At 38.7% G+C, this 23,864-nt stretch overlaps 2 protein-coding genes across 4 annotated transcripts; both read right to left on the reverse strand.

Annotated features, from left to right (window-relative positions):
• Positions 1-952: 952 nt before the first annotated feature.
• On the reverse strand, positions 953-11,207 carry LOC310951293 (mitochondrial inner membrane m-AAA protease component AFG3L1-like). Of its 2 annotated transcripts, none has more exons than XM_083919444.1 (17): positions 11,026-11,207; positions 9,068-9,155; positions 8,864-8,923; positions 8,656-8,768; positions 8,077-8,229; positions 7,907-7,981; positions 7,275-7,396; positions 6,890-7,163; positions 6,557-6,694; positions 6,144-6,297; positions 5,935-6,042; positions 3,915-4,040; positions 3,704-3,814; positions 3,211-3,326; positions 2,891-3,091; positions 2,129-2,323; positions 953-1,843 (listed from the first exon to the last, which is right to left on the reverse strand). In XM_083919444.1, the coding sequence occupies exons 1-17, from the start codon at positions 11,152-11,154 to the stop codon at positions 1,619-1,621; spliced, it is 2,388 nt and encodes a 795-aa protein (XP_083775570.1). In that variant the 5' UTR covers positions 11,155-11,207; the 3' UTR covers positions 953-1,618. The 2 variants fall into 2 exon arrangements, with proteins under 2 accessions (XP_083775570.1, XP_083775569.1); XM_083919443.1 differs by having other exon boundaries at positions 9,068-9,158.
• A 1,028-nt stretch (positions 11,208-12,235) lies between these two features.
• Positions 12,236-23,549, reverse strand: def8 (differentially expressed in FDCP 8 homolog). 2 transcript variants are annotated; one of them, XM_083933532.1, is made up of 12 exons: positions 23,410-23,549; positions 21,506-21,631; positions 18,239-18,330; positions 17,973-18,122; positions 16,842-16,983; positions 16,268-16,432; positions 15,844-15,971; positions 15,125-15,238; positions 14,820-14,900; positions 14,328-14,468; positions 14,069-14,178; positions 12,236-13,732 (listed from the first exon to the last, which is right to left on the reverse strand). In XM_083933532.1, the coding sequence occupies exons 2-12, from the start codon at positions 21,615-21,617 to the stop codon at positions 13,639-13,641; spliced, it is 1,329 nt and encodes a 442-aa protein (XP_083789658.1). In that variant the 5' UTR covers positions 21,618-21,631; positions 23,410-23,549; the 3' UTR covers positions 12,236-13,638. The 2 variants fall into 2 exon arrangements, with proteins under 2 accessions (XP_083789658.1, XP_083789657.1); XM_083933531.1 differs by having other exon boundaries at positions 18,239-18,333.
• Positions 23,550-23,864: the final 315 nt, after the last annotated feature.

Here is a 23,864-nt window from a genome sequence, read left to right on the forward strand (position 1 = left end):
CATTAGTTCAAGTACATTTTAACGTTTATCATTGTGTGATAATAGTGTGTAACCAACCCTGCTAGGAGATGTTCTCAAATACATGAGATGAGAATGATAAATCGAAAGTTATAATGCTTAGATTGTTTCCTTCACAATTAAGGAAAAAAATTCTAAAGATACAATTTACTGAAAGGATGATTTCCTGAATAATATAAATTTGTACTCATGTTAATACATGTTGAAAGAGGGTTTTAAGGTATTGAGATACAGAAAGCAGGACAGAAAGAATAACTAGACTGCACTGTCGCCTCACAGCGAGAGGGTTCCTAGTTCAAATCCAGGCTGGGGCCCTTCTGTGTGGAGTTTGCATGTTCTCCCCGTGTCTGCGTGGGTTTTCTCCAGGTTCTGCTGTTTCCCACAGTCCAAAGACATACCTGTGTGATGACTCTAAAATTGCCCGTAGGTGTGAATGGTTGTCTGTCTCTGTTTGTCTCTATATGCCCTGCGATAGACTGGCGTCCTGTCCAGGGTGTTCCCCGCCTTGCCCCCGTTGTCAGCTGGGATTGGCTCCAGCCCCCCGCGACCCCGACAGGGACAAGCGGTTGAAGATTAATGAATGAATTTTGTAAGCTTATGTTTAATCTTCACTCAGTTCAGTTGTCCCCAGTCTTTAGGGCTGCCCCTTGGTCTACCAGTAGTCTTCATTTAGAACAATTAGTCAACTAATCATATACGCATACCCCTTCCTGTATCTGGCCCTTCAAATTAAAGCCCTCCAGCCACTTAATTTTGACAAGACAAGGCTCCAAATTTTTTTTTTCCTACGGCCAATGGACTAACGAAATTTTGGTCGGTTAATGATTTCATTGGTCAACTATTTGGGGGTAGCCCTAGTCCTTATGTATACATCAGCCCAAAGTTATGGATGCCTGACTATTATTACCACGGGCCACTGAGGAGGCGACAACAATCTACAGTACATGTGATCCAGTAACATTTGTAATATCGGCTGTATAGGTACAGAGCAAATCTACAAACACTGAGTTCTAACAGCTGCCTTTAATGATAAATGAATGAGAACCAGCCTGCTGGAAGACTATAATATATTTTCATACGTAATGAAAACGTACTTAGTTTGACACACAATGTCACCGAGTGTAAGAATGTCTTCATTGTAATACAGTGTGAAGAAAGATTTTGAAAACAGTCAACAGTACATTCAGGGTACCTTTGAAAATTTATTTCCATTTTGTAACTTGAGCTCAGTAACGTGTCTACCCTTGACGGCAGATTATTCTGCTGTATGTTTGTCGTAGGACTGCATTAGACCGTGGAAAAAAGGCACCTCCAGTAGTGAAAAGTTAAACATAGAATGTATAAAAAAATGGCACTCTCCACACACTCTAAACTGACCTAACAGTAAAATTAGTAATTTTTTGGGAATTTCCCCATCAATATAAAAATTCCAATTTAAATAATTTCATAATATAGGTCATTTAAGAGCTGTGCAGCACATCACCCTCCCTTCCTTTGCAGCTGTCCGTAAGATGAACAAGGGGTTTCCTTCAGAGTCCTGACAGTCTGGACCTGATGTTGCTGGACCAGTTGAATATTTGCCTTGAGGCTAAATTTCCACCTACAGGTAAAGGGCTGATTTGTTTCGCTGATTCTGCGGTTGCTTTTCCTCCCCTTGGTTCTTGTTCCAGTCCTTCAGTCCTTTGGGTAGAGAGGTGTCCTCAAATTCCCCCAGCCCTTCGACAAACTCCTCATATGATGACTTCTCTTGGAAGGGACGAGTTCCTAGCAGCTCTACCATGTCAGCTTTGTTTAGAATCTCCTTTTCTAGAAGACGTTTTGCCACCTGCAACACATGACCGATAATACTAAACAAGTATTGGAATGAAGATGGCTACCTCCATCAATAAAAATGTAAGTGGTATAACTGATCCCTGGCTTAAAGAACAGATGAGCAGTATTATTATTTTTAAATGACAGTTATAATATCACAACTAGCTTTTCCTCACAATTCATCCATCACGTTTTTAACAAAGCTAATCTAAGCAAATCATAATTGAGCTATAAAGTTGCTGCATCATGCTGTTCAGTGATCTGCTTTGGAGTCCTGCTTTTCGTCAGTAGCACTCACCTTCTCCACCATTTCTTTCTTGTCGGTGACGAGTCGAAGTGTTCGCTGGAAGGCAGCATCTATAAGCAAGCGGACCTCCTGATCTATAAGCTGGGCTGTGGTCTCACTGAATGGCTTCTCAGTTAACCTGTCACCCTGCAGAGGGAGGTCAAAGGACACCTGGCCCACAGCCTCATTCATTCCAAACTGTACAACCTGAAACATAAAGAGATATAAGCACTGTTAGCGTCTCAGGTGCCTGTGGGTAACAAGTACAAAGTGACTTCTAATTATATTTTTATTATATTCAAAAAACCAATCCGAAATCACCACAACAAACAAGAACACAAGCCAAAAAGTTAAAAAAAAACCACTCAAAACCAAAGCAGGTGACTTCTAATTGTGCACGTAGAGAAAAAAGCTGGGCAGTCAAAAGGACTATAGTCTAATCTTCTGTAGCTTAACTGAAATCATTATATTAGTGTGAAGCGACACAGGAGCTGCTGGTTGACGTGTTTTACAATTGTACAATTTTTTTAAATAATTTTTTTAAATAAATCTTGAAACGCACTTAGTATACAGAATTGAAAGCATTTATTTAAGCATTAATATAAATCATTACCACACATAAAACAACTTGTATTTCAACATACAAGCTGAAGTCTACCGAGTCAACACTGACTCGGTCGCATAAAATGTAATTACAAGTAGTTTTTGCATCACATACAGTAGTTTATTGCCAGTGTAACTACATACTAAACTAAACTAAAATGTGGTGATTACCTGTGCATAAGCTGACTGCGTGACCTTCCTGAGGTCATCGTGTGCCCCAGTGGTGATTCGTCGAAAGAAAACCTGCTCAGCCACTCGACCCCCCAGCATCATGCACATTCTGTCAAACAGCTGCTCCTGGGTAAATAGGTACTGTTCCTTAGGTAGATACTGCGCATAACCCAAACCCTTTCCTCTGGGAACAATAGACACCTGAGGGAGCAAATTATAATTAATCGAATTATCAATATAATTATGCAAAGAATGCAGAAGAACTCATAGATAGTCAAGCAGCAGGGTGAGAGAAAAACGGAAGGAAATAATGTGAGTACCTTCAGTAGGGGGTCTGCATGTTCTAGGAACCATCCTGCCACAGCATGTCCGGCCTCATGATACGCCACAGTAGTCTTCTCTGGAAGTTGCAGTACCTGAGTCTTTTTCTCCAGACCTGAGAGCAAGGGAAATGTCTTTAACTGCACAGTGTGTGTTTTTACAAACAATAAGTTATCTGGGTTGATGAACCCTTCAAGTATAAAGTGGATGCAGTTCAGGGGTGTCTTTGGATTGGTGCATGAGCCAGATACTTCATTTTTACTGCATGAAATCACACATTAAGTACAGTAGAATCAAATCCTTGAAGTCTCAGTGAGATATATTAGGATATACTGTAAGTTACAACATTAAAAGTCTGTATATCTCAAATTAAAGCACTAAGAAATGTATAGCAACTACATTTACTACTAACTAACTTGATTAAGCTGTATAACCCATATCCAGTAGTCATTCAGTGAGTATTGTCATAATATCAGGCACATGTCAACTTACCTCCAATAACTCTCTCGACCGCCTGCTCAAAGTGCTTAGTGTTGACATGTTGGTTGAGGTGACGTGCAGCGATTAGAGCAGCCTCATTACACACATTAGCAATATCAGCCCCTGAGGCACAAAAGTAGTCACAAAAACTGAGTTAGACTATGGTGTAATTTAAAAAATAATAATACAGCCAAAGACATAAACGCACATCTCATGTTCTTACCAGTAAAACCTGGGGTTAGTGCAGCTAGCTTCCTGGACAAAGCCTCTACTTCTATACTAGTGTCCAACTTTAGAGGGCTTAAATGCACCTTAAAAATGGATGCCCTGCCTTTAACATCTGGTGGGCCTGTAGAAAAAGGGAAAAAAAAGACAACAAACATATCATGAATTTTATATGTTGATGAAAATGATAAGCAGTGAGCAAAATAACGGATAATGCGGAAGCAAGCTCATCATATGTTAATGTTACTGATACAGGGGGAACACTACTCTGATAAACTGCTAAGTGTCTCACATTCTGAACCTCATGAGGATGTCACATTTACAAATATTAAAGACAACCACAACACTTTCCCCCCCTGCATTACGGGTGTCATACAGCTCATTTTCAAGATTACACTGAGAAATGGTTTGACACCAAAGTTGTCAATGGTGTCTTTGGATGTCAAACTACAGCAGCATAAAAAAAGGAAGTAAAGGACACCAGGTACAGAAAGTCAAATTAGAAATGCTGGTGCCAAAAACTATAATGTGATAATTAATTTGGTAGAGCTGTTAATCAAATCCTGTACATTAAACTGGGAAGTAAAGACAAATATTGTGACAGCATTATCTTAAATAATGCACCTCTTAAATAATGTGCGAATAGGATAGAGTTCTGTTCTTAAAATGACAGTTGAGGGTGACTTAAAGGTAGTTGTGAGTGTGAGGGAGCATTTGAAGGACCCATTAGATCTGAGTTTTTAAGCAATGGCTGAATTTGTAAAACTCTTTTAGAAGACCTTAATACAATACATCATTCATGAAGGCTAAACTCTTCATTTTGTCTCAAAATTTGTGACATTATGATGTAACAACTGATGTAACCCATTACTGATCGAACATTAGTCAGTAATGTGGCTGCATTATCACACAGAGAAAGCGGTGTGTCCCATCCCTCTTGTTGGCCTCCAGTCATCTAATCCTTCTTTTATAGAAGGCCAGCTCTCTCATTTTGACCCAGTTTTCTTTGTCAGAGAGAAAACTGCCCTGCCCTCCATTGTCCAGCACTGCTGGCGTGAAGTTAATTAGATCTTAGCAGGCAGAAAAAGATCAACCATTTCAACTACAAAGATAAAAGCGCACAGTATGCAATACACACTCTTAATGACATAACAAGTCAACAGGCATAAAAAAGAACAGGAGCAAATCTAATAGGCTTGAATCTAATTACTATGGAAAACAAACAGTAAGTGCGTTGGTACAGTCAAGCCTAGCAGATCATCTGAAGTTAAAACTGCACGTACACATTAGTGCCTCTGAATTACATTTGCTGCATAGTGCCTGGTGTGCTGACTCCTGAAGTAGTACGGTAACACACATGCATCAACATGGAATTGAGACACCATCGGAGAAGAAATGAAGGAAAAAGAATAAAACCACAGGTTTAATTCTAGAGGAAACGGAGGAGACGTCCAAATGAACAAAAACTGCATTAGAAAGACCAGCCTGGATGTTTTGGATGATTTTAGCTGCTGATGTTAACCAAAACCTGCAGATAACTCTTAACTTGCAAGTTACATTTAAATGTATCTTAACAAATTTAGATAATGAAAATAGATTTACTGAAATAAAAACATCACAAGTAAACCTCAAAGGCACTCTCTTTTAAAAAAAATAAAATGCCTTTATTGTCATGGTATAGTTGCAGTCATGTTAGACCTAAAAAACAGCTGACAAAAGGCTTGATGCTGAGTTTGTTTTTAGGTCTAATATGACTATGCCAGGTCAATAAAGGCATTTGAATAGTTTAAAAGGTGAGAGCTGTGTCTATCTTCAGCCAAAGAGTAACTCAAACAAACTCAATTTGAGTTTGGCAAGCACTACTACCCAAATATTTTTAGATTTATAGGAATGTTGAGAGCAGAGCCAATAATAAATTGAGGATCTTGAGAAAAGATTTTGCATGAAAGATAAATATCCTTTACTGGAACCAATTCTCACACATCCAGGGGATATCAGGAAATCAAGCTAGACTTTACCTATGTATATATGTCGATCAAAGCGCCCTGGCCTCATCAAAGCTGGATCCAGGATATCAGCTCGATTGGTGCCAGCTAAAACAATCACGTTAGTGCTACTGTTGAACCCTGTAATGACAAAAGCCAATAGCATACAGAGATCTTATCAATTATTGTACTCAGAATGGAGGAAAGGCCTGAACACTGAAAGAGATGACATAACAGCCTACCGTCCATTTCCACAAGCAACTGGTTGAGGGTGTTTTCCTGCTCACTCTGGCTGCCAAAGTCTCCCTTGCCCCTCTTCCTGCCAACTGCGTCGATCTCGTCAATGAAAAGGATGCAGGGGGCATTTTTGCGGGCTGTGGCAAACGTATCCCTCATCTAATACGGGAAATAATTCAAATAATCTTCTAAATCAGAATGCATTACTACTTTAGTTTGCATGATATCCTACAGTGTTTTCACTCAAACATCGAGAGCAAAGCAAAGCAAAGGAAGATGATGACAGTGTTTTATATTTGCATCTCTAACATAATTATCCTGTTTACAGATGATGTGGCCAAACAGCAGCATGACCTGCATGTGACCCATCGTTCAGCTCTGAGACTCCTTGGAGTCCTGCTTTTAACCCAGTACTGACCCTCGCTGGGCCCACGCCAACAAACATTTCCTGGAACTCCGAGCCGTTGACGGTGATGAAGGGGACGTTGGCCTCTCCTGCAATGGCCTTAGCTAGCAAGGTCTTGCCAGTACCAGGTGGGCCTGATAACACAGCACCCTGAAAACAAAGGACTTTGTGATCAATCTCACTGCCTAAATGAATACTTCACCAAGTTGAAAAATGTCTCACTTTAAAACTTAATTCTTAGCCCATACTCTTCTTTGAAGGAAAAAAATGCAACCTATTGAAATTTTCCTGTCACCCTCAACCGCCAACCCTATGCTACAATACTTGATATACAGTATGGCAAACCTTTGGGATCTTGGCTCCTAGGTCCTGGTACTGCTGCGGGTTCCTTAAGAAGTTGACTAACTCCATAATCTCTTGTTTGGCCTCCTCACAGCCTGCAACGTCTTTGAACCTAACACTGATGTTGTCTTTTATTATCTTGGCTTTGGATTCACTCATGCTGAAGGGGTTTCCTCGCCCTCTACCCCCACGACCTCCCGCTGTTTGTCCCCGCCGCATGGCAAAAAGTAAAAAGCCGACCAGCAGTACGGTTGGAAGAAAACTCAAAAGGAGTGTCCTGTGGGGAAAGAGAAGCTCCATTAGGCCCACAGAAACGTGAGCAAATCCAGTTTGATTTCAAGTCATTTCGATATTTAAGTTTCAGCTACTCATCAGATGAAGTTCTCACCCATCGCTTTCACTGCTGTAGAACACAGGTACTTTCTGTGAGTCCAAACACATTTCTTGCTGGGCCATCTCCAGGTTATGCTCAAATGAGTCAACACTGCCAATGTTGAACCACAAATAACTCTGAAACATACACACAACAGAAAACATATGACGATAATGTAGTCTATTTGATTAAATACTTCAAAGCAAGAATATGTACGTTTTTAAAGAAGAAATGACAGGGAAGATGTATAAATGAGCTATAGGTTGTACCATCACTAACTTTAATTCACTCACTTTCAGGGGTTTTGCTGCTACTTGGTTGTGTAGGACCAGTAGCTTATAGTGGTTAATGTTAGAAAACTCTTGTGCATGAAAGTTCATTTTTTGACCTTGGAAATTGTTGTTTGACCAAATTATCTAAAGTCAACATCTACATTGTAGCATTTTTAATAGCATCTCAATCATTGGATTTTGGATTTGGATGGAAACCTAGTAAGAGGGTGTTGAGTAAAGATTATTTTGCCAAATGTATGACTCTTCAACTGCTTGATTTACTGTTAAACTACAGTTCAAAATACCACTAAGCCTTACCAACGGAGTGACAATATGAAAAGCAATATTACATAACAGTATTTCAATGCAACTAACCACTTCTGATGTGTTCACTCCATGGGCAGGAATTACTTTGACATATTGTTTATTGACAACCTCCAGGTGATCCACCTGTGTAGAGAGCCCAAAAATAAAACAATCTGTTCACATGGTTACAAAAAGAAACAGATAAAAGACACCAAAACTCAACACACTTCGCCTCTTACCAAGCCTCTGTTCAAGTAGTGGTGCACAAAGTCCTTCCAGGAGATTTGCATCCCTGTCTCTCTGAAGTAAAAGTACAAAAAAGCCGAGGCCATGCCGGCAGCACCGATGGCAAAGTATCTAACTGCTTTTTCATTAAAGGGAAAATCCACCTGCTAGAAGACGAAATGTAAAGAAGAAAGAAGAGAGAAGAAAGGCCAGTCAGAACAACTACGACTACCCTTTTTACAGTAGAGTGTGAACAGTATGGTACCATATGTAAAAATATCAATTTTAACATTTAAAGTTTAGAAAGCCTGTATGTAAATCCATCATAAATACATAACATGAGCAAACATTTTTTGTAAGAATCAATTCCACTGCTAAGGAAACGTGATCGAGATATGTGTAGTATGTGGGACATTTTATTGTGGAAAAGGAAGGATAAGAATATCATAGACCTGAATTTAATTATTTATGTGACAAAGGGATGCCAAAATATGGAGAATGAGTAAAATGCCATATTTAGTAAATATATTTGTTTGTGTGTAGTGCATTTGAAAGAGCATTAGCGTAGAGACAGTTCTGGCCATGATTCACACCTGAAAGTGCGTCCACCAGTGGGATTCTTCTTTTTTCCCTCCTCTTTGTCTTTCATCATCATTTGTGTCCCGCTCTTCCCTTCCAACTGATTCTTGTTCTTTGCTATTTTTATCTAAATAGTAAAAGAAGCCAGTCAAACACTGCTGAGGAAATACGAACAGAGTATGTACAAATGCTACTTGTGATGACAACTCAAACCCTCCTCACCTTCAGAGGATTTGTCGATGCCCGTGCTTTCTTCGCTCTTTGGAAAAAACTTTTCAAAACCTAAAGAAATTCAATGCCAAACAAAAACACAAGACAAAAGAATTGACTGGAGATGACTCAAATTGACAAAAACAAACAAAGATTGAGCTCATTGTGAGCACTCATTTAGCTACATTAGTGTAACATTGTTAGGAGGGGCATTACCTTTGGGCGGTTTATTTGAGCTAAGTAACCGAGCGAGGGGGAAACTGTGTTGATACAACCCTCCACATCTCCTTTGGATCAGTGACGCCTTCTGAAAAAAATGATAATGTTAGGTGAATATGCTAGCAGTGAGGGCAGAGCCATAAAGTTAAATGTAATAGATGTTGTTTACAGGCCTACAAAATAAAACATGATAATCCACAGTCCCATACAATCCCATAATACATCTGTTATGAATCAGGTCGTTCAGGCGACCTTTGATGTTAATATGAGAAAAGTCATCCTGTGACATGTTGTTTCCACACAACATTATTTACAGGATTACAGAAATCTCATTATGTCACATTGGACTGTGTCACAAATAACCTAATTTCATTACAACACTGTGGCAGATAACCCAGTTATGCTTATGCACTGAACACTTCCTTCAAGGCTCACATGGTGTTTACTCAAATATCTGGCGCCTGTATCAAAAACAAAATAAATTATATCAAATGTTATAAACACTTTTGGAGGTAGCTAAGTAGCATAAGTATGTGTTTCTTCCATACAGCTGCAAAATCTTTAATTGTGGTTTATCTTTGGAAAACAATTGATCCTCGATCTTTGCTTCCAAGAGCATAATTGATATTTGAGAACGATAAAAATTGGACAATACTATGTTAACGATCTGGTTTCTTACGTAATGACGTGAAAAACAAACATTTTGTTTATACATCAAGATATATCTGCGAAACATCATGTTACTGTTGAACTATAATCTGTATCATTAAGGACGCCAGACGTTCATATCCATTTACTTTTCTAAGATAGTGCAGTGCGGCCTTACTTCGCCTTTAATTTTTTAAATATATCTCCCTGCTTTTGTAACAATTTGTCAATTATTGTTTTTAGAATATTATTTTTTAAAATAACAAACCTAGCTTTAACTTGAATCGAGACAACTTTACGTAAAAAAAACAACATAAAAACAAAACTAACTTACACTCTGAATTGAGAAAACTTTAAGTCAAATAAACATATAATTGCAATAAAATATGTAGGGTCTATTTTTGCAGTTAACTGCAATTTTAATTTTCTATTTCTGCCCACAAACACACAGTGCCAATGTGAGCCTGCCAATGTATTAGATGGTCTTTATTTACCATATAAAATACACCAGAGAGAAAACTCCATGTAGGTTTGTTTCATTAGTGTCATCCCCCAGTGGAAACTTTTCCTCATGTGACAACAAAAATATACATTTCCATTCAGAAAACTCATTTCAGAACACAATGTCCAGTGTTGATGTGCACCTCTCTACCTGTTAATTAACAGGCAAAAAATCAGGCTAAACTTCCTCTGGTTTGATTGTCCTACTTCAATAGAACAGCAAAAAGACTAGATTGAACATCTTATTGTGGAAGAAAATACAATGCAAAAAAATGTTTCACTACTTTTAGATTGCAATTAAGGTACTAGGGAATTTTATTTCTATTCAATAACCTGCATTTCTGCTTATATTTTGTTTACCTGATTTTAATTAAAAAAAAAAGTAAATGCAGCTGAATGAATGGACAGGAACATGCATGGGCTTCAGTAACAGAGACACGCCCCCTTCAAACAAAACATTATGAAACAGAGGAAACCGACCTCTAATCTAACTAAACATTATCTGAGGGAAAAATCGTGAGAGAGGAAACAACTGAGGAATGACACATAAACAGAGTTGCAGCTTGTTTGTTTACAGGTTTGGGGGGTCTGCACTGGGCCTGTACAGAAGGAACACAGTGTTCTTCCCCACAACAACAAACCTCATCTACAGTCACACAGGCCTTCAACTGCTGCAACACACTTTGAATGCATGTAGCTTTTGCAAAATAACAAGTTGTATATAATAATAAGTTTGCATTTATCTATTTTTGAGCGGACGACTGGAATGTTACACAAGAAGAAAAACAAAGGCAATGTCACCGTACCGACAAGAGTGCGCCGCCTCCGCTGCCGCTGCGAAAAGTGGCTGAAATAGTGGACAAGTCTCGGCTCCACGTCCGAACCGCCCGCACTCGGTTCCGGAAGGGCCCGACACCCACAGAGAGCAGCCCCATCGTGTCAGCTACTTTCTCTGGGCTTCACAGGACTGCACCATGGACATACTGCACACGAGTGATCTCCCGAATCAACAACAACTACTCTCGAAGCCAACTCGTCGTCTCGCGAGGTTACAAAATAGCAGCACGAGGTTTCTCGGTTTCGGACGTAGGGAAAAGATAGACTGTGTAAAAAAAGCAGATTTTATTTTACAATTTCGGGGCAAAAATTCTGTCCAGACGGAGCCTCTACAGAATTGTCTATGTGATAAATGTATTAAAGATTTGCAGCAGTACGGAATAGGGGTCGTACTATAAAAGGAAAGTACTTCTTTCTACTCCTTTTCGAACATTTATTTACGAATGTATGTTGCCAATTTGTTTTCCTTTATCATAGGCTACCTTTTAAAATACATTTTATTACTTTTTAAATGTTCGAAATAAAGTTTATTGTATTCTATTCAGTACAACCTAAACACCTTACTTAAAGCGTCGTAGTACACATCCTGGAAGTGTAATTGTTTTTGTTTGTTTTGTGTTGTTTTAAGTCTGGTTTTTTTTTTTACAGTCTATGTACGCGATCATATGGGTGGGTGGGTTCGTTCTGTACTCATGTATGTTATGTATCTGCAGCTACATCAATTCCTGTTTATGATGGTGATATAATTTACCTAGGCTATATATTGCCTGTATATTTTGAATTCTAACATTACACAATGAATGGATTTAAATGTGGGTTCAATTACATACAGGACCACGGCCATTTCTCTCTACATGGCTCTGCTTATTAGGACATACTGTTCTGTACATGACACATGTAAGGAACCCATGTCCTCTACCACCCCGTATGTGCCATACAGCATGTCTTTTCATTAGAAACTATTTTAAAAGTTGTTCTGCTTGTTATCTAGTTCTCCTGTTTAACAACTGAACAACTTTAACAAACTTAAAGTGACAGTAGTCAACATTTGTCCTGGAAAGTCAATAACTATTATAATTTTGTAGCGTTAAAAAAAGGCCAGTAGGGCACAGTATGTAATGATTCATCCATGAAGAGGTAAAAGTTGGAGTTAAGCACTGCACTGCAGCTTTTAACGCATTGCATAACTTTATTCATGCTCTACTACATACGCTTTACAACAGGACATGGCTTTTACCTGCACCATGTATGTCAATTTGTTTGAAAAGAAAAAAAATACAGTGCATCATGCTGAAACATAACCCAGCCAAAACTCATTATTTTAAAACAAATACTTGAGGTTAACATTTACACATTACCAAAGGTGTCACCATGCATCTCTGGACAACATGTGCTATAGGTACTTTAAGACTGAAACCATTAACATGATGGTAAGTGTGTTAAGACATTTGGATAACAGCTGTATGTAACCTGACTACCTTAGGCACACAATGTTCATGAGTATTCACATCTATTTGCTACACACCGCACTAAACTGAACTGGATTAAACACAGATTAAACAATCTATTATGAGTTCACAGTTTTGAGTAAAAGGAAAGCAAGTTTGACTTCCATATTCCTTCTCTTTTTCAGTTAAACAAATCTCCATATGAGAAAAACTGGTGATGCATGCTTTGATTATACTGTATATCTGATGCCAATATGTATATATAATACGCAGGCCTCTGCTGAAAAGAAATGTTGCTTTAAGGCTGGAACTATTTTTCTGAAGACCTTATGAAATGTTAAACAGATCAACAGATTATAATAAACAGACATATTAAACGGTGTTGGGACTAATGTAAAAATGGGAATAAGAAAGACTGATGTTATAATCACAGTCTAAAAGATTTCATAGATTTATTATGCTTAACTAATTGAACACTATGCATTTTAAGTTGTGTCATACTAACCAAAATTCCCTAAGAAACTCAGACTTGGAAATAAGAGCTCAGTGCAAGGTCAGTCACTTAACTTTAAAAAGCATGTTCACAATATTTTAAAAAAACAAACAAAAATGGAAGCTAAAAGGCAAATTTCTGGTTATTTTGTGATTTAGTCTCTGGAAGCTGGGCATTTTTCGTATATGGCAACCTTAACGTTTAGTATTCAGCAAAGTTGGCAGTGTAGGTTAATGCAGTTGAGGCTTGTAACAGTTAACACACAACAACTCCTGCATGCATATCACCTACCGATGAGGTGGCTTTTCTATATAGAGCATTTAGTTTGTACATTTATACAAGCGGACACATACTAATGCGAATCACTCGCACAAACACAGTGTGATCAGTACATCCAATTTCGGTATGAATTAAAAAGTTGGATAAAAATATATATACCTGTATATTAATTTCCAGATGGGTTTTTAGGTGTCCTGCTTCATTATGTAGTGCACAGAAAGATATAGACATTACTGTATAAACAAAAGCACAAACCAAACCAAACCAAAGACAAAGACGAAAAGCTAAAGTCTTGATCGAGTAGAGCACAACAATGAGGCAAAGTGCAACATCCAGTAACATCAGGGCGGTCCTCTCCAGACTTATGCATCTTTTGCATCTGGCACGTCGTCCTGCTTGCGATCAGTCATTCGGGCACATCGTGGACAAGTTGTGGAGTTGTCATAGTAACAATCCCTAAAAAAAAAACACATAATAAACCACATAATAAACGCCATGTTATGTTTTTGTTACATAATAATAATAATAATAGGTCACATAAGTGGTGTCATGTGCTGATCTTTATTTAAAAGGGATACTTCAGTGGGACAAAGTCATCTGTTTCTTTCTTATTTCTCTGTATGCAGTTTAAAGGTTGTTAACTGGTGATCTAGATTACCTTAGTAGCTGGAAGTCAATTTTTAGAATAGTAGGAAAAAATCTGTACCCGTTACAAGCTTCATTTTAAACTCATAACAACCACATAATATGCTGTATATTTCAGTCTGACTACTGTTGTTGGTGGTGACTAACCTGTGGAAGACAGCAGAGCAGTCGTGGCAGACTGAGGTATGACTGTCAAAAGGGAACAGTATGTCTCCTTCCTTACACAGCTCACACACAAATCCTTTGGCCTGACAACGCTACAGAAATGCACAGCGCAGCACAGCGCAGCACAGCACACACACGAACACAATAGAGAAAAGATTAAGTTATATGTGATACAGACAGGAAATAAACTAATAAAGACAAGTTATTAGTATTGTTCTTTGTGCTGCATGTGTGAGCCCACCTCACAGTCTAGTTTGATGTGCTTAGCAAATGTGGTGTGGATCTCTGTGAGGGAACAGCTGAGTCTGCCACTGGAGATGTCAATTAAATCCTGTAGTGAGTACATGTCATCGTTCTCCACAAAGTGCTGTCGATCTTGTAGCTGGGGAACGCAAAAGAATGAAAATGTATTTTTCTCATCCTTTCCTTTTTAACAATTTCCAAATTTGAATGGACGTGTTGCAAAGTTCTGAAATACAAGCAGGACAAATTCTATAATGTATTTGAGCTGATAGTGAACTTTAGTTTACAGTATTTGTACAGACTAATATCACATGCATGGTTTCAGTTTTACAAAAGGAACATCTCCTGATACAGCCCAAACTCTCCACTTCCACCACATGATGTTGCTGTTGCAACATATCACTTATTGGTCACATAGCATCATATCACACAAATGTGTATGACACTTTAACTGCACCATGCAAAATCAATTTAGTAAAGAGATGCTCACCTGTAGTAGTAGCCGAGCTTCCATGGCCTCCTTACATGTAATAAAATACGGTTTCATCAACAGAATATCTTGACGGAGTTTCTTTAAAGGAAAACACACACATTGCCGTCAGTCTCACCTCATGTACAGAGTTTTAGCAGTTTCAAAATTCAATGTTTGAAGGGATTCTGGGCTTAAACTAATAACGCAGGTGTGAAAGATATTTTGAAATGTGGATTTTGTTTATCTACACTGAGAACATTTTAAAACTCTGTAGTTTCTTGCAGCGTCTTTACTAGTGTCTCAGAGACAGTGAAGCTACCTACCCTGATCTCGACCAGCTCCTCCACAAAGTTGAACAGCAGCGGGTTGATTTCTTTCAGCTTCAGCACAGGTCGTGATATCATCAGGGCCAGGTAGCGCATTGAGGAGCGACAGACCTGAAACAGAGACACATTGTCAGAACGTAGACTGGCTGAACATGCCCACATGAACTTGCTAATACCCCTGTATCTGACCGGGATTCGCAATCCTCCCTCATACTTGGGGCAAACTTGAAAGTGGGACAGATGCTGACTGGCAGGAATTTTTATTAGAGATGGCAGTGTAAGTTGATATGGTTGATGTTTAAACGAAATCAAGTTGACTCTCCCTGAGTAATTCTTTTAGACTTGACAAAGCTCCTCTTGAGCCACAGAACACATAGTGAGACTGTTTTCACTGGCTGTGTAGTACTCCTCATGGCTAGCAAATTGATTTTGTCATGTAAAATTTGTGGTGCCCAATTAAGTGTGTTTAATGCTTCTGTAATAAAATTCTGTGTAAATATGATGTTTAGCAGTAACATTTTAAGAGTAAAGTTGCAGATTTGAATCCCTTTGGAATAGACAAACATGTTACATAGACCCACATCAATACATTCATCTCCTATTTTAATGGGGTTTAACCTAAAGTAAGTTGTACTTTAATATAGTCATATATTGATATATAAAAAAGAAAGGGATATTTTTACATGTGTGTATTTCGTTGTGGCTGTTTAAGGTACCTTGCGCAATTCAAACTCCCAGTTGTGGATGACACGAGCAGGGACGATGGCGGTGTCATTCCAGTGGCATGTGTTGCAGTAATACTGGCCAGTGTAGTCGCATTGTCTGGCTTCAGTCGGCACGCCCCCTGCAACATGAATACAGCACAGTCAAACTATGACACGAAAGAAAGTAAGATGTGCTTAATTCTTTTAAAACATGACAAGTAAAAAGTTAGCATTCAGTAAGGCTATGAGAGATTATGTTCTGTGGCAAATAGTCAAGATTTCCAGTCAGCAATTTGTGGATAGCTGTTAAGTAATCTTCACACAATCACACAACACTGCATATATCTATGAAGCAAACTTAAAGGGATATGTTAACCGTTTTATTGCCATGATATAGACCTGGATTACAATGGGCAAAATATCTCTTTGTACTCACTCAGTGAAACAGGTGTGCGACATTCTGCACAGCGGTAGTCTTGCCGGTCTAGTCCTATCTCAGGGCAGATGCTGAGCTCGTACTCTGACTGATGGCTGACTTTTGACCTGACACAGGGCTTGGTGATCAGGTTCATACACTTACTATGGCAACGATAATAACAACCTGCAACAACAAAGATATAGTCGGTGAGTGAGCAATTTCATAATTCCTGTACTACTATCTGATTATAAGGACAGTAAGTTAAAATGATTTTACCCATCTCTGATTGATCCAGATATTTTACAAAGACAGTATGCATATGGAGCATTTGAGTACATATGAAACAGTGAGATTGGACATGAATCTTGGAAAAAGTACCATATTGTGAGCCTGTGATTGAAGCTTTGAGAGAACAAAAAAGGATATTCAGGCTAGTGTGATAGTGCATGGATCTCTGAGTTTGGAACAACATGCGCCCTTAGTTGATCTTTTTTCATGCGCAATTTGGATTTTTTACAATTTTGGTATTAGAATATCTCCACAGTGCTATACCAGACTGATGCACAATCAGATGCAAATGCATGTGTCTCACCTGTGCAGGTATACCAAGTCTGGATTAGGCCCCAGATGATAGCACTACACTTGTCACAGGTCTGTTTCACACTCTTGCTCTTTTCCTTGGAAAAGCGGTGCTCAAGTAGGACTCTCAGATTAGGCTCATCCTCCTCGGGGTCCTTTTCAAAAAAAGGAACAAAGTCAAACAATGTCAACATAAAAACATTTTTACCAAGACCACTAACACAGCAGTAACACAGTTCATGTACGATTGTAAAAAATAATGATTACTGCAAAGTATGTGAAATGTTCACACCTCCTCCTAGACTAAATAAGACTTCCATATTATACCATAAATGTTACCATGTGTGTCTTGACTAAAAGCTGTAATATGATACAAAAACAATAAAATGAATTTTAAAAATGCAGTGTTTGCACTGTAAAAATACCTTTACCTATTTCCATAGTCCTTCAGTTCTCCCTGTATGACCCTCCCGAAAGATTAATGTCTATTCACGGGGTAAAACAACGTGCGTCATGTGGCAATGTAACAAACAGCTACTAACAGTCTCAGGGAAAATCCCTCACAGTATACAGAACAGTATATGACATCCAGCTCCTTCATGTGATATGATTCAAAATTTATTGATTTTTTCCTCAAGGTTACTTTTCTCCACAAACTTGTTTATCATCGTTTCAGTCTCCAAGAATGTCTGCAATGTTTAGTCCCATTTATCTCATACATGGTGATGCCGAAAGGGATACAAAGAAAGCGCTTATTTTAAATATACCCAGCATGATCTTCCTGAATGCCTCTCTGAAACTGATCTACATCCACAAGCATTAATTCTCAGCCACTTGCTAATTACAATCTAATTAAATTATTCTCCTAAACGTTTGCAACCATTAAATTATTCTTTACTCCAAAATTCCATATTTTCTAACTGCATTTAACTACAGTATTAGTTTCAGGAAATGCCTCTCTTTACATAATACAATTCTATCTGCAAACAATTTTTGTGTATCTGTTCTTTTCACAACATCAAAAACATGCAAATGAAACTGGTCAATTATGAATTTCCTAAATTTGAATGATTGGCCCTCTGAGCCAGCATCAACAACTACAATATTGTATTATCCACTTCTCCATTCACTCTTCAGTTCCAACCTTAAGTTCCTGTAGTTTCAGACGAAGGTGGATAAGTTTCACCACAGTGTCCTTCTGTCTCTCCGAGTGTTCTGGCAGCTCCACGATCATTTTTTTACACTCCTCTATGGCCATTTTCAGCTGCTCAATGTCGGACGCCACAAACGAACCCTGAAACAGTTGAACAAGACCAAAAGCAGATACTGTGAACACAATACGTAGTTCTTCATGTAAGCACTCTTAAGTTTTACAGTCGAGGCAGACAGCAGGAACAATGCTTTGCTTACCATAGGCCTTGAGAAGTGGTCCTCAGCTAGACCAAGGTCCATAGTCCTGTCTGAACATTGGGTTCTGGTCCCAGAGAACAGCTCAGGCCTGGCTTCTAAAGAGAAGGCAACATGGCATAAAGAACTGTACTTCTTGCAGGCATACACACTATGGTCTGGTAAGTGCACTCATTCATGCATTCTAACTTCACACACATGACTGTGGCCACTCAAGACAATCCCTACACTCTGACTCACCACTCGAGAAGTCTGGAAGAAGGGCAGATTTAAGGAATTGCAGGTAATTGTCTTATCAGTTCTGGTAATGTGTAACCAAGCCCGGTAAAAGAAAATACTCCCACTGTGTCAATAAAACTGCTGCTGAACTAGCTAAATGAACTTTGAAGTGCACTTTTGCATCTAAATGTTTACACTCTGTTCTGTCATCATTTATATGCTGTACATTTAAATAAATTAAGTCATATTCATCTGCTACTGTTACTACTATAAGTGGTATGACTGCATGTGTGCTATGTGCATTGTTCTATCAAAGTCCTGATAAATGAGAAATGATTCTGGTCCTTATTAGTTAGATGACTCTAACCTTTGGCCTAGATAATACAGTAAGTGTTTGTGCTCATGTGCTATTCACAAATATCTGTAAGATCAAGGGTTAATACTTCCATAATATTGTTGTATGATGAAAAATCACTAGCAGGGAGAAACTGTTTTTAAGAGATGCAAAGATACTACATTGGAGGGAGCTTGTGTTTTCTGATGCATGTGACTGTATTAGGTGCTTAGAGCTGCATTAATCCTTTTTATATTTTGGCCACATACACATCAGCTTATGGAGTTGTTGGCCGACTAATACCTATTTACAGCAGATACAAAGCAACATTAGCATGTATATGGACGTCTCTACCTGACAAATGTCAGTCCCATATTCATTCTCTTAGATGTGGGGAAGACATCAGACTCTTGAGCTGCTAAAGGCTGCACTATGATTAGCAGCTAGGCCCTACCTTTGTCTGCCATTTGTTGCTAGACAGGGTGCATGGATTCATTATCCATTGTAAAAATAATATTAATAACTGCAATGTAAAAATAATGTGGCTAAACATGAATATATAGCAAGATACCACAAAACTGGAAATAACTGGGGAGCACTGAATTGTGTGTATTGTAGTAAGGGGACAACATCCCCTGTGCAGCTTATGCAAAACAATAAAATAACCTTGTGACAAATACTAACTTAACAGTGTACTGTTTTTGTTCAATATAACTACTAAGTGTGTTGATACAACTGTATGGTCATTTTCAAGGCAGTCATTTGTAGTGTTGTACTGAACTACATTAATGTGGGTTGTGAATAGAGGTTCACCTCCTGTGTTTACCCTAGAGTTAGACTGAGGAAGAATTCAAAGCCACTAGCAACATATTCCCAAACACAACGCTTGATCAGCCCCCATACTTTGTTGTATTTGAAATGGTTTTTTTTTGTATTTTCTTAAGGTTTTGTTTGTCTACATGAAAATATTAAAAGGGGAAACGAAGACAACAAGAATTAGACAACAGGACATGGTCAACCAAAGTTTGCATGTCAAATAAAATCTGTGCAAAATAAACACTTAAAAGACACGCTGATCATATCTACACGGTATCAACAGTGAACACGTGTGGTGTGACAGTAAAAAACAAGCATGGAAAAACGCTGTCTTATATTTTATGACAGGAAAAGTGATAGTCACTACCCGTTGCAACTCTCAACAAAGATGAGAAAGACTGTATATAAACTACTTTGTGTAGTTTATATACAGAAACTCTCTCATAATATGCTAATCAGATGTGATGTAAATATAAAAATGAAATAAAGAAAATTTGACAAGGCCTTCTATGTATACTCCTTTAAATGACACACAGTAAATCACACTAATCACATATTTTAACAAACTTACTCTCCATCTTACTAAAAATTGCAGACAAATGCTGTTACCTGCGTAAACTTCAGAACAAAACATGCTGGGTGATTTCAGCTTCTCAGTGCCAGACAGCAAGGGAACAATGCAGCAGGAAAACGCAGACGACACCAGTGAAATCAGCTCAGTGTAATCACCCAAAACGTCTTTAATTTCAAAGTCCTAAAATACAGGAAGCGTTACTAAAGTAATGCTTACACTTATGCTTTTCATTTCCTCTGGTTCAGCTACTGTATTTCCAACGTCCTTTTCCACAAGCCTAAAGTTACTCACAACAATACAGTGTGCTTTTTCTTTATGGTTTTTAATTAGATGAAACAATTTGTCAAAATCAATTTCCTTAGGGAGTCACTGCACATTACACATGTAATGACAATTATCCACGACAGGACAAAAGCCCCAGATCTGAGGCAAATCAGGGTTGGCTCGGCTGATGCGTGTCAGCACTCAAGCGCGATGTGTGAAGTATTCAGAAACGGCAGCTGAGTGACTCTGAGCCTTAATCAGTGGTACCCTTCACCCTTGACCCTTTATAACGTGCCCCCCCTGTTTAAAACAGCCACCATAGTGGAGCGTCACAGTTCGGCTACTGAGTGTATTGACAAAAGTTCCCAACAAAACAGCCGTAGGCCTATTTGACGAGTTATGATTGCAGGTAGTAGCGTGTCAATCAGACAGGTAGTGTAGAAACAAGACAGCAAGTTGTGTAGTGTGTAAAGTACAGAAAACTCTTTGATAGTCTGTGGGAAAGTAGTGGGAACTTAGCATAAGTGACATTTAGAAAAGCAGAAACCATGATCAGAGAACACACCTCCCACTGCAGCACCCATCTCCTCATGGCAGACTACAGGCAAGGAACATTTTCTTTATTTTTACACAGTTGATTAAATAAGCCTCAATTAAAGTCTTGACTAATGATGCTCTTTGCAGCTTTTTCTTTATGATGTCTTTGTGACCACTAGAGAAAATAAAGGAACCCATAAGATGCAGTGAACTGCAGTAGGAGTTGCTTTCAGTTGCCACAATAAGCTTTGTTTTAATTTTTTTATGTGGATCAGAGTAGCACTGATGATGCAGGATGACAGTCATCAAAACTGTCCAATGAATTAGGTCCATTAAATGATGTCCATAGGACTTCATGATTACGCCTCTTGCTTAATTAGTAAAAGTACATGGAACAGACTTAAAGCAACAATATTTTCCCCCTTGAACTGAACTAAAGGTGTGAAAGTCACCTTAAAGTGAGGTCAACTTCTACACTTAAGATGGCTGTGTCATGTTGCCTGTGAAGAACTTGGGCAAACTTTACCGTGTAGAGGGGGCGTTTTCCCTCCTCCTTGGGGATCATTTTCTTCCTCTCCACGATCAAAGGGATTGAGGCGGGTTTGGCGGAAAAGTGCAAGTCTGTCATCATACTCCATTTCATCGGCTACATCTAAAGAAGAGAAAACACATTAGAGAGGTTGGTTGGTTTCTCATCTCTTGTATTTCTAAATTGAAGCTGGAAGGCGGACCAGATACCTAATGTGTCTGCATTATTACCTTTCAGATCCTAGTTCCATTGTGCCATTGCTAACTAGTAAACACACCTTTCAACCTAGTTCAGACTTTCTGTTAAACGTGATAGTCTCCCACCCCAAGCTGAGACTTTACAAAGCCACGAGAGCCAATATACAATCGTTTTCACAGACTCAGAGTAGTACTTATTTGACTAGTAAATTGAATTAGTATTGAAGTAATGTTTATTTGAAATTGAATTATGTGCTCTGTCAGGGGGTTTATAAACTGGTCCTTAGCTCTTTTAAAAATATAAAATATCTAAAAGTTGGCTGCTCTCCATAAGCTCAAAAAGGAATGGACAGCTCCTTAAGAGCTATCAATGGCAAGTAGCCTGCAACAGATCTGAACAGGAGTGCTTGATATTCAAGTAAAAAGTTCACCTTTGACCTTTTCCTGCATTCCTCATCCTGTGATGTATGAGATAAATAATTGTGTGATTTACATTATGCATTTTTTAGAGGATGCATGCCAATGAAATGGCAAAGAAACTTAAATCACAGCATTATTAAATTCTCTGTTCCAGCGGTTGTCAATGATTTTTAGGCCAAGGACCCCTTAGCTGAAGCAGGGACAAAGCGGGGACAAAGCAGGGACAAAGCAGGGACAAAGCATATTGAGTGACACAACAGTGCTTTTGTGCCGTAATGAGATCTGATGTCGACGAGAGTGTTATGCTGCTATTTGATCCACAGAATGAATGTTGTTTCTGTCCCAGAGGGGGGGCTGCCTTTCACTGAGCCTGCTGTGTCTGCGCAGGACCACACAGCCCCCCCCCCCCCCCCCCCCCCCCACTACAAATACTGTATTTAAATGAGTTGCATATTAAATTGGGCCAAACAGCTAGGGTGACCTAAAGCTTATACACACTGCTTTTTATGGTGCATACTATACTGGGATATTACAATGATCATTATTAACGTATTCCTATATTTATACATCATATGTTAATGTTAAACATACATTTGGAAGGCACATTGAATCCTTCAGCACTACTGTATCTGTGCATGGCTACCTTAGTGTAAGCCTGTAAGCCTATCATCAAGGTTGTGTAAATGTATTTATTCATTTTCCCTAAGCTTATCTTTGCTAATAATACGCTGCATTCATGTAAATGTATATTTTCGGACATATTTATAATTTTTTTTTTTTAAACAGAACGATAAGCAAACAATTAGGTGTAACTGATGACCCCATTTTGAAGATCTGTGCTCCATTCAGTCTGATTTACAGTAGTGTGTGAATTATTTAGATACAGACATGCCATTCACTGTTTATCGTTTGTTTGTTTGTTTTTGTCATCGAGCTCAGTACAAGGGGTCAAACAAGAAAACACTGCAAAGTCTAGGAAACGTGACAGTTTGAAGCCTCTCACCTCACCGACTGCAACCAATCAGGGCTGTTGTTGACAGTCCTCCACAATATAGCGGTAACGTTCACCTTTTTGTTTCCCCTATTACTGCTAAATATTGTAACATGATATTGAATATAAATTGAAACACAGCTATAATACAGTCAAGTTAACATCACTACACAAATGCCAGCAGACAGCTAACGTGAGCTAACTAGCCTAGCATTAGAAACAAAACAACCATCTACTTGGATGCTGGCGTTAATGTCAGCTCATTTAACGGGTGGTTCCGGTCAGAGGCTTACCCCGTTGTCGACCTTATTTATCAATCAGGACTCGGTGGCTGTGAACAACGTTTTATGGTCGATGCCTGTGGTGAAAATGAGCAATTCTCCCTGTGTTGTTGTGTCTCCTTCATCGGCAACATCAGAAGCCGTAAAGTGACAGGCTACATTGTTAAAAAAAGTGGATTTCCGGTTAGGGTTTTCAAAATAAAACCCTTAAGCGCTCATTTTCACCACAGGCGTCGATTATTAACACACATATAGGCTAGTACGGTATGTCAATGCGGGGGAATAAGGGAGGTTGTATGGCACGTGGTTGTAACATTTAAAAGCTAGACTGAATATGTATTGCAGCTATCTGTAATTCAATTCTTCCTCGTCAAACAGTACATTTCAGATATCCACGCAGTGGTGGCTGCTGGTCTTTCAAGGAGGGGAAGCTCATTTTTCCAGCCTACATCATAAATGTGTTTGTT

The sequence above is a fragment of the Echiichthys vipera genome (assembly GCF_963691815.1).
Source record: "Echiichthys vipera genome assembly, chromosome: 1".
NCBI lineage: Eukaryota > Metazoa > Chordata > Actinopteri > Perciformes > Trachinidae > Echiichthys > Echiichthys vipera.

Excerpts from the sequence above, each read along its gene's own strand:
- LOC310951293 (XM_083919443.1), bottom strand. The coding sequence starts at position 11,154 with ATGGGGCTGCTCTCTGTGGGTGTCGGGCCCTTCCGGAACCGAGTGCGG. Across the intron at positions 8,230-8,655 it reads ACTGGTGGACGCACTTTCAG|CAGGTGGATTTTCCCTTTAA; the intron begins GTGTGAATCATG and ends TTCGTCTTCTAG. Across the intron at positions 2,324-2,890 it reads CGCAGTCAGCTTATGCACAG|GTTGTACAGTTTGGAATGAA; the intron begins GTAATCACCACA and ends TTTATGTTTCAG.
- def8 (XM_083933531.1), bottom strand. The coding sequence starts at position 21,617 with ATGGAGTATGATGACAGACTTGCACTTTTCCGCCAAACCCGCCTCAAT. Across the intron at positions 15,972-16,267 it reads TCGCACACCTGTTTCACTGA|GGGGCGTGCCGACTGAAGCC; the intron begins GTGAGTACAAAG and ends TTCATGTTGCAG. Across the intron at positions 15,239-15,843 it reads GGGAGTTTGAATTGCGCAAG|GTCTGTCGCTCCTCAATGCG; the intron begins GTACCTTAAACA and ends TCTCTGTTTCAG.